At 55.6% G+C, this 16,404-nt stretch overlaps 1 protein-coding gene across 1 annotated transcript; it reads left to right on the top strand.

Moving 5' to 3' along the window:
* Positions 1-4,995: 4,995 nt before the first annotated feature.
* On the top strand, positions 4,996-14,689 carry ASPHD2 (aspartate beta-hydroxylase domain containing 2). Its single transcript, XM_063143968.1, has 4 exons — positions 4,996-5,034; positions 7,027-8,369; positions 12,608-12,721; positions 14,038-14,689. Exons 2-4 carry the CDS (start codon positions 7,559-7,561, stop codon positions 14,145-14,147), a joined length of 1,035 nt encoding a protein of 344 aa, XP_063000038.1. The 5' UTR covers positions 4,996-5,034; positions 7,027-7,558; the 3' UTR covers positions 14,148-14,689.
* The last annotated feature ends 1,715 nt before the right edge of the window (positions 14,690-16,404 follow it).

Genomic DNA, 16,404 nt, shown 5'->3' on the forward strand with positions numbered 1-16,404 from the left:
AATTACGAAATACAGTATAAAAAGCGCAACCATGAAAATTGTGGGTTCAAAGGTGTTGATTAGTGTGGGCGGAGCTCAGTCCCCACTTCTGCCTTGTACTCAGTCATTTGGCCTGGTGACTCGTCTTTTGCCACGCCTCCCATGGCAGCCATTTTGTGAGGGTGCCCGGGACGGCCCTTCCAGTTGCCGAATATGCCCATAGCCTGGATGATCTGTGAGCTCCCTTCTGATGCTACCGTTCTATGATGGACCAATCCACCTTCACAATGCGTAATTCCATTTTTTGCAGACGTGGTTCATAGACGTGCCGGCACGAGAATGGGCGAGCCCTTGATGCATGCTTAAGACTACATAACCTACGATGCAGTGGGACTGAGAGAGAGTCCCACACGCACGGCAGCACTGGGAGGCTGCAGCCCCAGTTCCAACCGTTGTTCTTGGAAGAGAAATCTGCTAGCTGTACCTGTTGGCCTGGGACCCTCCAGATGCCTGCCTGAGTGTTCAGAGAAGAGCAACCAGGATGATCAGGGGTCTGGAAACAAAGCCCTATGAAGAGAGACTGAAAGAACTGAGCATGTTTAGCCTGGAGAAGAGAAGATGGAGGGGAGGCATGATAGCACTCTTCAAAGACTTGAAAGGTTGTCACACAGAGGAGGGCCAGGATCTCTTCTCGATCCTCCCACGGTGCAGGACACGGAATAACGGGCTCAAGTTACAGGAAGCCAGATTCCGGCTGGACAGTAGGAAAAACTTCCTGACTGTTAAAGCAGTACGACAATGGAACCAGTTACCTAGGGAGGTTGTGGGCTCTCCCACCCTAGAGGCCTTCAAGAGGCAGCTGGACAACCCTCTGTCAGGGATGCTTTAGGGTGGATTCCTACATTAAGCAGGGGGTTGGACTCGATGGCCTTATAGGCCCCTTCCAACTCTACTATTCGATGATTCTATGCTGGCTGAGCATGATGGGAATTGCAGTCCAACAGATACGGCAGGCACCAGGCTGGAGAAGCCTGGCGTCAGCCATGGTGTGGTCGATTTTGCAAACCACCATGCAGGAGGCTTGCAAAACATCACGCCTGGGAGGTGAACCTGAGAAAATAAATGAGGGGTGTGCGTGCTCTCCCTCTAATGTAGTACATAGTACTCTGCTGGGCAGGTGGAGGTGGGGGGGGGGCATCCACGCATCTGGCAAGGAAGAGAGCAGAGGCCTAGAAGAGCCGTGAGACAGGATTTTTCTTTTCAAAGCCCAGGAGCTTATTCTTGCTGCCTGACCCAATTTAGCTGGCTCAATCTCGCACTTTATGGAACACCACAAAAGGAACTGCAAGTATAATCTCCTTGAGTGCTTAACTCCTCGCTTGCCAGCCGGGAGCCTTGCCTGGCGGATGCCTCGTCCCAGAAGAGCAGTCAGCCAGAAAACATGGCCCATAACGCGTCAAGACTGCAATAGGGCTGGTGACCCACCCACCTCCTTGGTGCCAGGGCAAGCGTCCCAGAACCCCGGCTGGCAGTGCCTGCCTGCAGTTGGCAGCCACTGTGCCTTGGCAGTCGCTCAAACGGGGCGCCATGAATGAGCAACTCCATCTTTGTAGTACAAACCTGGAGGAGGAGAAGGAGGAAGAGGAAGGAAGTGGTTCACTGACTCCAAAGGTATATGGCAGGTGTGTGTGCGTGTTTTCGCCTTTTAAAACGGGGTGTCTGTACTTGTCCAGAGTTTCTTTAATTGGGAGGTGTGGGCACAGGCAAGTCGAGGCAGGGCTTTCTCATGAACAGCCCCCCCTTTGTCTGAAACTAACCACAACACATCTTGAATTCTGCTCTTGGTGGTCCCACACAGATCCATCCTTCAATTGGAGTCCACCAGGGAAAAAGCCTTCAGCGTGGTGCCTCCCCTCCTGTGGAATTCCCTGCCTCTGGATGCCAACTTTGTACTCCTTTCGGCGCCTCCTGAAAACATCATTATTCCAGGAAGCCTTTCCTTAATGTCCAGCCCTGAGTCACTGTATTTGCTTCTTTTAAAATCTGTTTGAAGTGTTTTATTCTGTTTTTATTTTCATTTCGTCTTGTACACAGCTCCGAAATTTTCAAAGGGGAGCAGTATATAAATATTGTAAATAAATAATAATAAATAAAAGATTTAACATTCACGGTTAACGTTAAAGATTTCGACAGAGCGGGGCTTCTAGAGGCAAGGGGAAAACGTGAGGCCTGGTGCTTCTGATTGAAGAAAGTAAGCCGTGCTTTTGATGTGTGACGGGAGCAGGGGAGGAGGCGTTGGACCACCCATTTCCCCTCGCCAGAGAAACTGCTCCCTCTTTTCCCTGCCCATCACCTCATCCAGAACCAGTTCGTTGATTCTCTGTAGCCCCATACCAGTATGAGCGGTTGCAGCACCAAAACAACTAGAAACTTGTGTAAAATATGGTGGCTGCATTGATAGCAGAGACCAGAAGGTCTGAACACAGTACGTTGATTCTGGCTTGCTTGCTTGCACAGGCTGCCGGTATGTTTCCAAGCCCAGTTCAAGGTGCTGTTTTTCTCCTACAAAGCCTTACGTGGCTCAGAACTGCAATACCCAACAGAGCTGGTATGAACCTAGCCGTATACTACAGTTCCCATCAAGGGCCTCCTCCGAGGGAGATTCGGAGCGTGAAGGCCTTCTCAGTGGTGGTCCCCCTATTGCGTAACACTCTCCCTAGCGAGGCCCGCCTGGCACCAACATTGCCGTCTTTCCAGCCCCAGGTTAAGACCTTCCTCTACTCCCAGGTGTTTAACGGCATGTGACACGGCTTTTCAACAAGTCTTGGGGATTTTATTGTCGGTTGTTTAAATCTGTTTTTACATTTTTAATGTTTGTTAAAGGATTTATATTATGTTTTACTGTATTGTGTTTATAGGGTTTAAATCTCTGTAAATCATTTAGAGAGCTTCAGCGATCGAGCGGTATAGAAATGTAACAAATGTGACTACTGACTTGCTGACGTTAACAGTAAAATCGCACACAACAGTGAGCAAGTAACAGAGCGGAATCCCCCTGGGGAAACGTTTCCTCCTGTATCATCCTGTAACGTTCACCACAGTCTTCCTCAGGGGCCCTCCTGCGAGGGCCCCGTCATCTCAAGCGAGGAAAGGGCGACGGGGCCTTTTTAGCAGTGGCTCCACGCTTGCGGAACTCTTTCTCCAGGAAGGCTCACCTGGCGCCTGCGCTAATGCCTTTGAGGAGGCCAAGCAAAGATCTTGGGATTTCCCCACCCTTTTAAACCTCTCTGGTATCTCCCTCCTTATCCCGGTCACAATTCCTTTTAGCAGGCTTTTCACTGGTGCGTGGTTTTAAAAATTGGTATGTAAACAGCCCGGCAAAGCCTGAACAGAAAGCCCTAAATGGCTTGGGGCCAGATTATCTGAAGGAACGCCTCCTCCTATATGTACCTGCCCGGACCCTAAGGTCATCCTCAGGGGTCCTTCTCCGCGAGCCCCTGCCAAAGGAAGTGAGGCAGGTGGCTACCAGGAGGAGGGCCTTCTCTGCTGTGGCACCCCGGCTGTGGAATGAGCTCCCTAAGGAGGTTCGCTTAATACCTACATTATATGCTTTTAGACGCCAGGTGGAGACCTTTTTATTCTCCCAGCATTTTAACAGTCTATAACTAAATTTTAACTCGGTGTTTTAAATTTGTAATTTTGCATTGCTGCTGTTTTTATCTGGTTGAGCTTTTATATTGTATTTTATATTATGGTTTTATACTGTTGTTTTATACTTTGAATGTTTTAATTTTTGTGAACCGCCCAGAGAGCTCCGGCTATTGGGCGGTATAGAAATGTAATAAATAAATAAATAATAAATAAACAGAAGTGTAAGATAGAAATGTTTACACACACATACACACAAAGAAGCCTGGGTGGAGGAATCCCCCAGCCTCCACGATTTCTTACACACGATCAGTCATTGGCTTTGGATCAGGCCAATTCGGGACGCAGGAAGCCCACTAGTCCGGGGCTACTAGTCACGGGGGCTTCATTTGCCTTCCCCAACCTGGGGCGTGTTGGACTACAACTCCCATCACTCCCAGTCCGCAAGGCCACACACACACACACGCGCGCTCCTCGTGGATGATTACTGGGAAGGAAGCCCTGCTGTGTTCAGGTGGGCTTCCTCGGAGCGCAGCAGCCCCGCTCGGCTCGAGCCTGCGCTGCGTCCTGCCGGTCCTCGGACACCTCCCGTCCCGTCCCGTCCGCGGAACAGCCCGGTCGGGTGGGGGTGGCGAGGAGGGAGCGCGGCCCCTTCCCCCGCCACGAAGGCGGAGCGCCTGGGCGGCGTACAGCTCCCTCCCTCTCTCCCTCCCTCGCTGGCGCCCCGCGGGTCGCTCAGAAATGCTGCCTGGGAGAGGCACGCTGCACTCTGCACGCGCCCCGAGACCCTTCGGCGCCTGCCGCCCGCCCGCCCCTCCGGAGAGCCCCCGCAGGCGGCGGGCCGCGATTGCGCCCTGGGCGCACGGCGGCGAGACGGGGAGCGCGGCGCGGCGGCTCGATCTTCTTCGCCGGGGCGCGCCACGGGTTGGGGCGGCCCCTCCCGCGCCTTCGCCGGGCGGGCTGCTGGGAGTTGTGGTCCGCGCTGCCGAGCCGGAGAGCCCGGAGCAGGAAGGCCGGGCGGGCGAGCGGGCGAGCGCGGAGCCCCGGCGGCGAGCAGCAGGTTGGTGGGTGGGCGCGGGCGGCGGCGGCGGCGGGCCCGGAGCAGGGGACCCTCCGCTTGCCCACCATCCTGCAAGGAGCCACGCGCCCCGGCTGGGTCCCCCCTCCCCGCCAACCCTCGCCCGCGTCCCCAGCCCGACCCTCCTCCCTCGCAGCCGGTGCTTCCCCGCGGCCGCGGCCACGTCCGCTCCGCCCAGCGCCGGACAGGATCTGGTCTCTGCAGGAGGAAGTGGCGGCTGAGCACCACGGCGCGGGGCCCTCCTCTCCCCTGGAGAGCGCTTGGCCCCGATCCCAGCAGGGCTGGGACTCCCGGCAGGCGCTCTGCACGTGCTCGCGGGCTGGGCCTGGGTGAGTGCTGGCACTGGGTCCAAGTGGTGCGGGGCTGTGCCAGAGGAGGGGGCGGTTGATGCCGCTGGGGAGCTTTGCACAGGGGAGGTGGGGGGAGATGGGCGCCCCCCACCCCGTGACAGGTGGGGTCCCCATGGAGGCAGAGGGAGGGTGCCGATAGAGCCAGTGGGCCCAGATCGAGGATGCCACAAGGGCTTCTTTAGCCCCCCCCCCCCCAAGTCACAATGTCGCCCTGGAAGGCCTCTGACCTGCCAGCCTTGGCTGTGCCAGGCAGTCTCTTTGATGCACGAAATCCCTAGGCTCTGGTTTCTTTGAGTTACCCAGAAATCCACAACCTACCCACCCCATCTCGCATTCAAGGCTCTGAGAAAGCACTCTCCACATGCTCAGGGGCACTCCTTAAGCATGTTCTAGTGTGACGCCCTCAGGCTTACCCCTGGCCTTCAGGGATGAGATGGCAAGGCAGGGTGTGGAAGCAGCTTAATGGGGAGGGGGTTGATTTGAGGGGCCGTGGGGAGCTCTCAGGGTTCCCAGCCTGCGTGCGAAGAACCTCCCCCCGTCCGCCTCGCGAGACTCTCTGCGCGTGCTCAGAGGCACTCCCTGTGCGGCGAGCTCTTTACATTCTAGAGCTCAGCTGTGGCAGCAAAAGGAACCAGGCATCCGGCCCCCGGGCCCATTTGCTCAGCCCCAGGGCATCGTGAGGCCTGCGGTAGGAGACCAGCTCCAGGCAGGCAGGTGGCCAGCCCTGGCCGCGTGGCTCCCTGTGGCTGGCATCGGGCAATCGCTTTGGCTTGGTGTTCCACCGCGGCTTATCTGAGGGTGGCAAGCATTTTGGCTCTTCTCCAGTGCTCCGGAAAGCTTCTGCCTGCCTCACCCCGGCGTTTGCTTATCCGCCCTGGGAGATTCCCTCCATGCCTGCCAGCAGATTTCCTTGAGAGCAGGGGAGATTTCCCCCCCCCCCCTTGCTTCTGAACAGAGTTGCTACCTTGCCCCCCCCACCCCGCCCCCAGGTTTAGTTTTGGAAACACCTCCGAGTAGATCCCTCTTCCCCGCCCCCCCATGACACTTCCCTGCTGCTGCTACTTCTCTACCTCGCTCCCACCCATTCATTACATAACATCTTTTGCTGCCTGGGAGATTCTATGCGTTGCCTTTGGTGCGCAACACCAGTGCCATTTAGATATTGATTTCCCCCGCCCCTTCTTCCTGCTGCCCTCAATTGTACACAGACGCTGCTGTTCAGACCCTCTGGCAAAAGCGTTTAGTGGGAGCAGAGGGGAGCCCTCCCAGCGTGTGTATGCGGGGGAACGTATGATCCTAAACGGCCCGCATGCTGCCCTTTAAGGATACCCCCCACTCCCTAACCGACATCGGCCTGCCTTGTGCAAGGAACGGCCCTGGTCGGAGTCCAGGTCTTCCCGGAGCCTGTTGTTCTGGGAGCACCAAAAGGCACTTCTGGGTTTGCTTGGGGCGTCCCCTAGGCCGCCGGTTGGCTGCCGTGTGAACAGAATGCTGGGCGAGACGGGCCTGTGGTCACACCCAGGGCCAGGTGTCTTCTGATCTCTGCAGGAAGGGGATTGCCAAAGAACCAAACGTTCCAGCTGCCATGGCGGGTCAGGATGTTGGCTTAGCTCCAGCTTATTCTCTTCCAGTTCCTTTGGGGCATCTGGAACGCCTTCGTTGCAGCTTGTCCTGGTCTGGAGATGCTGACACTGCTCTTTGGACTTCCCTGGGTGTCCGAATGAACGGTTCCCCTCCCTTTAGGCTGGGTAGCCGTGGCGAAAGTTTTGCTGTCCCCTTGGCCGGCTTGGAGCAGTCATCCTGGGCTCTTCTGGGCTCCTTTTGCAGGGCTTCTGGATTGTGAAGATTCCCCAACCCCACCGGCACGAAAACGGAGCCTGGCAAGAGGGGCGATGTTTGGCAAAACGGGGGCAGGGAAATGAAACAGAGGTCCCAGTTCTCCCTGACCAATGCTCTGCCTTTCCCTTTCAGACCCTTCGACAAGAACAGACTGAAGAATTGGCACCTGGGTTGCGCTGTCCCCAGGTCTGGCCAACGTCGTCGTTCACTAATTCAGCTTGGCGACGACGCAAAGGAGAAAGATTCGCTTCTGGGGGGAGTGAAGATTCCCGGGAGCAAAAGACCATGATAATCACCACATTGCAGCCGTGGAGATCTACCAAGATCTTTCGAGGGCGTCGCAGTCTGAAACTGGGTTGACTGTGTAGCAGCAAGCCGTTCTCCTCGGCTTCTTACGTGCCCAGAACTCGCCTTGCAGAATGAATCGCCCCGAAGCCTTTACCGGAAGCGCTCCGGCGCTTGAAACGGCGCCAGTCTGGTCCGGCTAGACGCACAACAGACACAAACCTTCCCGCTGATGTTGCGCTCTGGGATCTCGTGACGTCGCTCGCCCGGGACCGACGTCTCCTCCCTTGCCTGGGCTAACCTGCGTGGCGCGGGTGCCGGTGGGGATCTCGAGAACTGAAGGGCTTGGTCCTCCTCTGTGTACCGCCAGACGGCCACGATGCCCCTGGAGTGGCTCGCGGGCTGGTGCGGCTCGCTGGACAGGCTGAGGGACTTGATCGGCATGAGCATCCAGTCGGTGCGGGACTGCGACGCCACCGCCCTGGGCACCGTGGCCTTCCTCCTCGCCATGTTTGTGTGGTACTGCTACCAGGTCGGGCGAGAACAGCCCCGGCCGTACGTCATGGGGACCTCGCTCATCCAGGCCGGCGCCGACGCCCACGGCCTGCAGAACGGCTACACCCACTGCCACGCGCCCGAGTGCGTCCGCTGCGCCCACAGCGACGGGCTGAACCAGAAGCTCTACCACAACCTGCAGGAGTACGCCAAGCGCTACTCCTGGTCGGGCATGGGCCGGATCCACAAGGGCATCCGGGAGCAGGGCCGCTACCTGAACAGCCGCCCCTCCATCCAGAAGCCGGAGGTCTTCTTCCTGCCCGACTTGGCCACCATGCCGTACTTCTCCCGGGACGCCCAGAAGCACGACGTGGAACTGCTGGAGCGCAACTTCCAAACCATCGCGGGCGAGTTCGAGGCCCTCTACAAGGCCTTCTCCAACTGCAGCTTGCCGCAGGGCTGGAAGGTGAACGGCACGCCCAGTGGCGAGTGGCTGACCTTCTACCTGGTCAACCAGGGCGCCTGCGTGCCCCGGAACTGTCGGAAGTGCCCCCGGACGTACCGCTTGCTGGGCAGCCTCCGCACCTGCATTGGCAACAACGTCTTCGGGAACGCCTGCCTCTCCGTGCTGACCCCGGGCACGGTCATCACCGAGCACTACGGGCCGACCAACATCCGGATCCGGTGCCACCTGGGTACGTACCCACCGTCAGGGCGGACTCCCAGGACAAATAAAAGGGAGGGCTTCTTCACACAGCGCAGAGTTAAAACTCTGGAACTCACTGCCGCGGGATGTAGTGCTGGCCACCAGTTTGGATGGCTTTAAAAGGGGGTGGATAAATTCGTGGAAGAGGAGGGGAAGGCTTTCCATGGCTACTAGCCCTGATGGTTGGGTGCTATCTCCAGTATTTGAGGCAGGAAGCCTGGGTGCAGCAGTTGCTGGGGAACATGGGTGGGAGGGTGCTGTTGCACCATGTCCTGCTTGTTGGTCCCTGGCCGATGGCTGGTCAGCCACTGTGTGAACAGAGTGCTGGACTAGATGGACCCTTGGTCTGATCCAGCAGGGCTCTTCTTATGTTCTGATGTCCTCTTCACCCTCTGCTCCCCCGGTGATTTCTCCCGGGCGATTAAGAGAAGCTGCCCCTGAGCCGACCAGCCAAGACGGAAGCAAAGAATTTTGTGAGCCGCTTCCCTCCCCAGCGAATGAGATCCGAGCTGGGTTGCAAAGCCCTTTCCTTGGGAATTTGGCTCTTGGGCCGCTTGTCTTAATACAGACCTTGCAGAGCCGAAGTGTTTATTTATTTCTTTAATATTACATTTACAGACCACCTTTAGGCCTCTTTCAAGGAGCCTAAGGCACTTAGGCGATCCTCCCCCTTATCCCCCCACAACAACCCTGTGAGGTAGGTTAGGCTGAAGGTCAGAAATCAGCTTTCCCCAGGCTGGTGCCTTCTGGATAGGTTGGGCCAACAGCCACACTGGTTAGAGGCGACGGGGTCTGTAATGACCCACACATTACACACAGAGGGGGCCAGGATGTGGAAGGCTGTTATATTTATTTTATTTCTATCCCGCCTCATAGCCGAAGCTCTCCGGCCATTTCAGAAAGATTAAAACCACAAGGTGCCACATAAAGCACGGAAGCAGAAAACCACAATATAAAAGCACAGAGCCGGAATAAAACCTAGCAGCGATGCTAGATCCCAGCTTTCTCTGTGTGATCCCTTAGCATTGCTTTCACCACGACCAGAACGTTGGGGAACTTCTATCCAGTTGTCTGAAAAGGAGGTTTTGCCACTATGGTGGAGGGGAAAATGCAACTGCTGGGGTTGTGTTCTTTGTGTACCTTGATGCATTTTCACGCACCGAGTTGCACAATGCATTCCTCCGATTTGTACGCCCCCTTTTCTAGGACATGGATCTTCGTAGATAAAATTAAAATGGGAGTGGGTTTCTTTTGCAAGGGACCGGCGCGTTGCCGATGGTTCAGGATGCAAGCACCCTGGTTGCATTCCCTGCCTTGCTCTGAACCAAGGATGAATCATAGAATTGTGGAGTTGGAAGGGACCACAAGGATCATTAGATTGTAAGCCTATGCGGCAGGGTCTTGCTATTTACTGTTTTACTCTGTACAGCACCATGTACACTGATGGTGCTATATAAATAAATAAATAAATAAATAAATAAAAATAATAATAATAATAATAATAATAATCATCATCTAGTCCAACCCTCTGCAATGTGCAGGAAAACCAATCAAACCATCCATGAGAGGCGGCTGTCCAACCTCTTCTTAAAAACCTCCAAAGATGGAGAACCCAGTTCCACTGTTGTACAAATCTTAGCGTCAGGCCGTTGCCCCATATATTTAATCGGAATCTGGGTAGCTGTAACTCGTACCCGTTATCCCCTGTCCTAATTTCTGTGGCCAGGGAATATAGAATTATAGAATCGTAGAATAGCAGAGTTGGAAGGGGCCTACAAGGCCATCGAGTCCAACCCCCTGCTCAATGCAGGAATCCACCCTAAAGCATCCCTGACAGATGGTTGTCCAGCTGCCTCTTGAAGGCCTCTAGTGTGGGAGAGCCCACCACCACCCTAGGTACATTGATGGTGCTATATAAATAAATAATAATAATAATAATAGGTAACTGGTTCCATTGTCGTACTGCTCTAACAGTCAGGAACTTTTTCCTGATGTCCAGCCGGAATCTGGCTTCCTTTAACTTGAGCTCGTTATTCCGTGTCCTGCACTCTGGGAGGATCGAGAAGAGATCCTGGCCCTCCTCTCCACCTTTTAAGTATTTGAAGAGTGCTATCATGTCTCCCCTCAATCTCCTCTTCTCCAGGCTAAACATGCCCAGTTCTTTCAGTCTCTCTTCATAGGGCCATCTTCCCTGTGGCACCCTTTCATGTACCTGAACACTGCTGACGTTCCCATTGCTCGCACGGCTCATTTTGCACTGCCAGGCTGGGCTGCTGCCATGGCAACCGCAAAGAGGCCTGCCGTGTGTGCTGCCAGCCAGCCCGTCCGTCTGCACCTGCCCAGGAGGAACGCCTGTGGACCGGCTTTTCCTTAAGGCCGATGCCACAACCTGCCTGGGTGGTGCTGGGTGCAGAGGGCCTGGCTTGACCGTCCCCAAGGGATCCGGGTCACCGGCCGAGTCGATGGCTCAAAAAGACACAGAGAGAGAGAGAGAGAGAAAAGGAAAGGATTCAAGCTGTTCATGATGGATGGCTGCGTTGATGGCAGTCAGTCGCGACAGCGAGACAAAACCTCCCCATTCGAATGCAGCGCCAGGAGCGGAAGAGAAAACACAGTCCCGCATCTGATCCCGTGAAGCAGTTTGGAGGCACGTGCAGCAACCGCATGAGGCAGCGGCCTGCGAACGCCCGTCGGCTCGAGGGGAGGCGCTGTGCTCCTTCCTAGAGTCGGAAGACCTAAAGACGGCCGTGCACGCGTTGGTAACTTCGAGGCTCGACTTCTGCAACGCCCTCTACATAGGGCTACTTTTGTGCCTAGTCCGAAACTTCAACTAGTTCAAAATATGGCAGCCAGGCTGGTCAACGGTACACCTAGGCCAGATCCACACACAGGCTTCGGGACGCCCTGAAGGCGCTTTAGGGCGCCCCGAAATCGATGATGTACACCCTACCTTAACCTTAAGCTCTATGACCCGGGCGGAAGCCAGCGGCGGCTTCTTCTGCCGAGCTCTCCGAGCTGGATGGGCCCGGGTGGCTCTTTCGCCTGCAAAAGGAGGCCGGCAGGTAGGTGGGCGGCAGCTGATTCCTCGGCGAAGCCGCCGGGCGCAGCAACTCTTCATCCCGTCCCCGCGAGGGGTGATGCGGGGCCGCCTCCTCCTCTTCCTCTTCTTGGAACGGTTAAGGTAGGGTGTACATCATCGATTTCGGGGCACCCTAAAGCGCCTTCAGGGCGTCCCGAAGCCTGTGTGTGGATCTGCCCCTAGCGGGGGACCACATTACACCAGTCTTAAAATCGCTTCACTGGCTGCCGATTAGTTTCCGGGCAAAGTACAAAGTCGCAGAATCATAGAATAGTAGAGTTGGAAGGGGCCTCTAAGGCCATCGAGTCCAACCCCCTGCTCAGTGCAGGAATCCACCCTAAAGCATCCCTGACAGATGGTCAAGTGTTGGTTATCACCTTTAAAGCCCTACATGGTTTGGGTCCAGGCTACCTGCGGGATCGCCTTCCTCCCATACAATCCTCACGGCACACTCAGGTCCTCTGGGAAGAATTTTCTCCAGCCAACAAAAACAAGGCTGACAGGTATTACCCAGAGGACCTTTTCTTCTGCCGCTTCCAGTTTGTGGAATGGCTTGCCCCGGAGAGATTCGTCAACTGCCCAGAGAGCTTCGGCTATGGGGCGGTGTATAAATTAAATAAACTTAACAGTCTTCCAGAATTTAAGAACGCCATAAAGACTGATCTCTTCCGGCAGGCCGACCCAGTTGAATTTTAAGATGCCTTTTTAATAATTTGCTGCTTTTAATAATGTATTCGTTTTAAATATTTCAATTAGTTTTTTGTATTTTATGGTTTTTTTATTTGTGTTGTACCCCGCCTCCCTCCAGAGGGAGAGGCAGGTAACAAATAGAATTATTATTATTATTATTATTATTATTATTATTATTATTATTATTATCCGTATTTCTTCAATTGTAAGACGCCATCAATTGTAAGACTCACACTAATTTCAGTACCACCAACAGAAAAAAAACCCTAAGACACACATGCGATTCTAAGACGCACCCCATTTTTAGAGATGTTTATATGGGGAAAAAAGTGTGTCTTAGAATCGAAGAAATAGGGCTATTATTATTTAAAAGGCAAGTTGGGCCCGGCTGCCGGCCTCTGGCTTTGTCGCGGCTTCTTCTGAGGTCCCCCCCCTTCCCCTCTTCTTCTTTCTCGCAGGACTGAAGACGCCCAGCAACTGTGAACTCGTGGTGGGCGGTGAGCCCCAGTGCTGGGCCGAAGGCCGCTGCCTCCTCTTCGACGACTCCTTCCTGCACACGGCGTTCCACGGAGGCAAGTGCACGCCCCTTCGACTGGTGCATGGCTCCCCCTCCCCTCCCCTCCCCTCCCCTCCCCACCCCATCCTGTACCCAGTGGAGCTTTGAACGCAAAGGGGCTTGCCTGAGACGGGGAGGCGTCCCCCACTACCGTGGCTGTGGCAAGTGGAACTTTCAGGAGAGGGCGGGGCTGTGAATCGTGGGGCAGAACTCCCCATTGCCACTCGTGGCCATCGAGGACGTGGTTCGGGGAGCTTCCTGGCCTGACTGGGGAGGCGGGGGGGGGGGAGAAGCGACACAGGGGGGCTGAACTCAGGGGCATCTGAGCGGACGCTATGCTCAAGCAGCCTCCAGGACCCCCAAGTGCGCCAACTTACTGCCTAAAGAGGGGGACAAGGGATGCTGTGCTTCAGAGGTCCAGGTAGAACCCTTTGCCCGGCTGTTCCTTCAGGGGACAATTCAGAAGTTTGAATGAAATAAATGAAAGGCATGGGGAGAGCAGGGAAAAGGTCCCGGGTTCAGCCCTTGGCGGTCCCCAGTTCAAGAGGGAGCTGGCCAAGTGGGGCTAGGAAAGTCCTCTCTCTGCTAGAGCCACCAGTTAGAGCAGAGCTTTCCAAACTCTGTGTCGTGACATGTTAACGTGTCAGCTGCAGTGGGTCGGCGTGTCGCGCGAACATATTGTAATGTATTTATGTGTCCGTATCTCGTATAAGGGGTTAGTTTAACCTCCGGTTTGCTAGGAAAACCGAATCACTGTGTCGCGAAATGATGCAGGTCTAAAAAGTGTGTCACCAACATGAAAAGTTTGGAAAGCTCTGAGTTAGAAGTTGGGTGGATCAGACAAAAGGGCCGTCTCAGTCCAGCACTCCGTCCACACAGCAGCCAACAAGGAATCCGCGAGCAGGTGACGAAATAAGTTTGCACACGCCCTGCAACGTCAGATCATTTGGAAGGTTGCAGCGCGGGCGGTTTTGCGCCCACGAGGTAACGGAACACGAGGGGAGCGGAAAGAGACGTTTCTAAGTTTTTCCTTGCTACCACCTTGAGGACTAGCAACTCTATTTATTGATTTTTAATACAAAGGCAGCATGCCAGAAATTGGCATGCGTTTGGTCGGGGAAGGCTTTCTCCTGCAAGATTCACATGAGAGGTGAGATGAGGTGGGGTCAGCAAGCCAGTTCACCTCCCAACCACGGAAGGACCGCTGCGAACTATCCGTAGCAGCTGGTTTTCCACCCCCCCCCCCCTCTGAGACGCATTCTGGGGCCCAAGGCTGGTTCTTGGAGAACGGAGGTCTCACTGGCTTCCCTTGCTCTTCTCTTCTTCTCCCAGGTCCCCCCGAGGAAGGCCCCCGGGCCGTGTTCATGGTGGACCTCTGGCATCCCAATGTGGCTGCTGCCGAACGCCAGGCCCTCGATTTTATCTTCGCTCCGGGACGATGACGTGACTCCTCTTGGCGAAACAGGCTGGAGGGCAGCCCAGCAGCCTGGAGGAGGAGGAGGAAGTGGCGGCTGCTGGTGCAACCTCCTCACCGAGCTGGCGTGCCAGCCCTTGTGCAAGCACACGCACACAGATACACCCACACATACACACACACACAGCGTGGGGGGTCGTTCCTCATGCTGGATTTTTGTACATGGCAACGTCCACCTTGCGGTCTCCTCCTTTCCATCCTTTGCTTGGGGTTAGGTGGGGAGGGAGGGAGGGAAGGGGTGGCTGCCATTCCCACCCACCCCCACCTCCTTTTTACTCTGTGGTTCGGCGTCATGCCGCTGTAGTGTGCGTTCCGTCGCTAACTGTGTTTTACGGTGTCCAGAACTTAGAAATCTAACCGCCCCAGGGGTGGTGTCGATGATGAATGTAGCCGTGTCAACTTTTATCGTGTGGTCGTCTGTAAAGACAAAGCACCCCATCCCCCGGCCCACCCAAGGAACGCAAGTGAAAGTCGGAGTGAGTGGGAGGGGAAGAGAAGGAACAGTGTCACAGCCAGCACCCTCCCTGCTGTGGTTTCACGGTGGTCCAGACAGCCTAGCGTGGGCCGAGATCGTCCATCTCCCCCTTGGCTGAAGCACGACAGATGCCCCCCTCTGCCATCTCTTTGCAGGGGAAGTGGGCGAGAGCGGAGCAACGCAGAAGTGCGGGGCTGCGGAGGGTGTCGTCACGCGGGACCCCCGGTCCCTTTTCTCAAGCTTTGCATCAGCTTGCTTTGTGCCTTCTTGTTTCTTTGGTTTGGGCCCCTGCGTGGATCGGGGTACGCGTCTAGCACCCGTTGGGCTTCCTGGGAAAGGAAGGCGGAACGCAGCACGCTCTCCAGGCCGGCCGGCGGGCGGGCGGGTGTGGAGACAAGAGGCGGGCGCGGAGGAGGCTTTCCGGAAATCCTCAGTGGAAGGGATTTGGAGTTCAGAGCGAGGCAGGGCGACTGTCTCTTCAACTCCATCGCAGTAGCAGTTTTCACACGTCACAATCTTGTGTGGGGAAAAGCAAAATGGAAAAAGCAGCCGTGCATGATCTTATTTAACGCCCCCGTCTGACTGAATAGCTGGAGGGTCTTTCCATGCAGGCAAAGGAGCTCTGTAAAAGCGTGTGGCGGCTCAGTTAACGTTTGTGCCAGCAGCAACCGGGCTAGTCAATAAACAGTTGTGCTGAACAAGGTTGCTCTTTTTTTGTCTTGCGCGTCCTCCGTGCCTGGGTTCGGAGGGAAGGTTTGGGAAACCGACACTTCCATTCCTGGTGGGAATACGCCCATGTCTTTTCGTACCCGCTCTTGGGCTCAGGTGTCGGGATCTGGTTGGGACGGGGAGGTGGGGGGGGGGGCGGGTGTTCCCGCTTTGGAGGGATCGCTTCTGCAGGTGTGGACTCTTCTGCCGTCCCAACGCCAGGAAGGAGAAGTTGCAGCTGTTGAAATTCTCCCTTTCGCACAGCGCCGGTGGGTAGGAGGGTGTGGTTTGAGGGAGAGAGGGAGAATGGCCATATTCTCTCCGCACTATCACGTCCGTGTCCAAGGTAGATGTTGACATTGACACGTCTGCCCGTTTTGTGTATTTATTCTAACTTCTGCTAGCTGCGGAGAGCGTGCGTGCTCTGGCCTGCCTTCCTGGAGGCCCCCTGCAGCCTCTTCCGCCCTTCACCATTCTACTAAGCCTGGCCCCACTTCTTGCAGAAACACTTCTTTAAAGCGGTAAGGACTAGGAGCTTGTGCTCAGCGAGAAACGAAAGCCGACGTTGGCGAGGCAGTGAATTCAATTCCAGAAGTCACATCCTATGCGTGTGTGTGTGTGTGTGAATGGAATGAAAGCCAAAGGGAGCGACGGGCGTGTGTGGCACGTGGCCAAGGTCTCCCTCTGAGAAGGGTTTCTTCCAAGCGTCATGCCGGAGAGGGCTCGCCCGCTGCCTCCGTGGATGGTGCCGGCAGATGGCGTGGCAGCCGGCAGCCGTGGCTTTTCTAGAAACAACCAGAAGGTGTTGAGCTTCCTTGCCGTTGTTGCTACGCAAACAACCCCTGACGGCTGGAAGGCGGAGTCGCTCGCACCGCCCCGACGCCACCTCTCAAGGCCCTGATCCCCTGGCTCTCCTCCTGCAGGGCGGGAAGGACTCCGGCGTGACTGAAGCGGAATTGCAGGCCGGACTTCCCCGCAGGAACAGGGAGTGCTCTCAAGGCCGGCCTGAGCCCTTTGCGCAACGAAGACATGGTCAGAACAG

The sequence above is a fragment of the Elgaria multicarinata genome, chromosome 18 (assembly GCF_023053635.1).
Source record: "Elgaria multicarinata webbii isolate HBS135686 ecotype San Diego chromosome 18, rElgMul1.1.pri, whole genome shotgun sequence".
Classification (NCBI taxonomy): Eukaryota; Metazoa; Chordata; class Lepidosauria; order Squamata; family Anguidae; genus Elgaria; species Elgaria multicarinata.

Excerpts from the sequence above, each read along its gene's own strand:
- ASPHD2 (XM_063143968.1), top strand. The coding sequence starts at position 7,559 with ATGCCCCTGGAGTGGCTCGCGGGCTGGTGCGGCTCGCTGGACAGGCTG. Across the intron at positions 8,370-12,607 it reads CCGGATCCGGTGCCACCTGG|GACTGAAGACGCCCAGCAAC; the intron begins GTACGTACCCAC and ends TCTTTCTCGCAG. Across the intron at positions 12,722-14,037 it reads GCACACGGCGTTCCACGGAG|GTCCCCCCGAGGAAGGCCCC; the intron begins GCAAGTGCACGC and ends TTCTTCTCCCAG.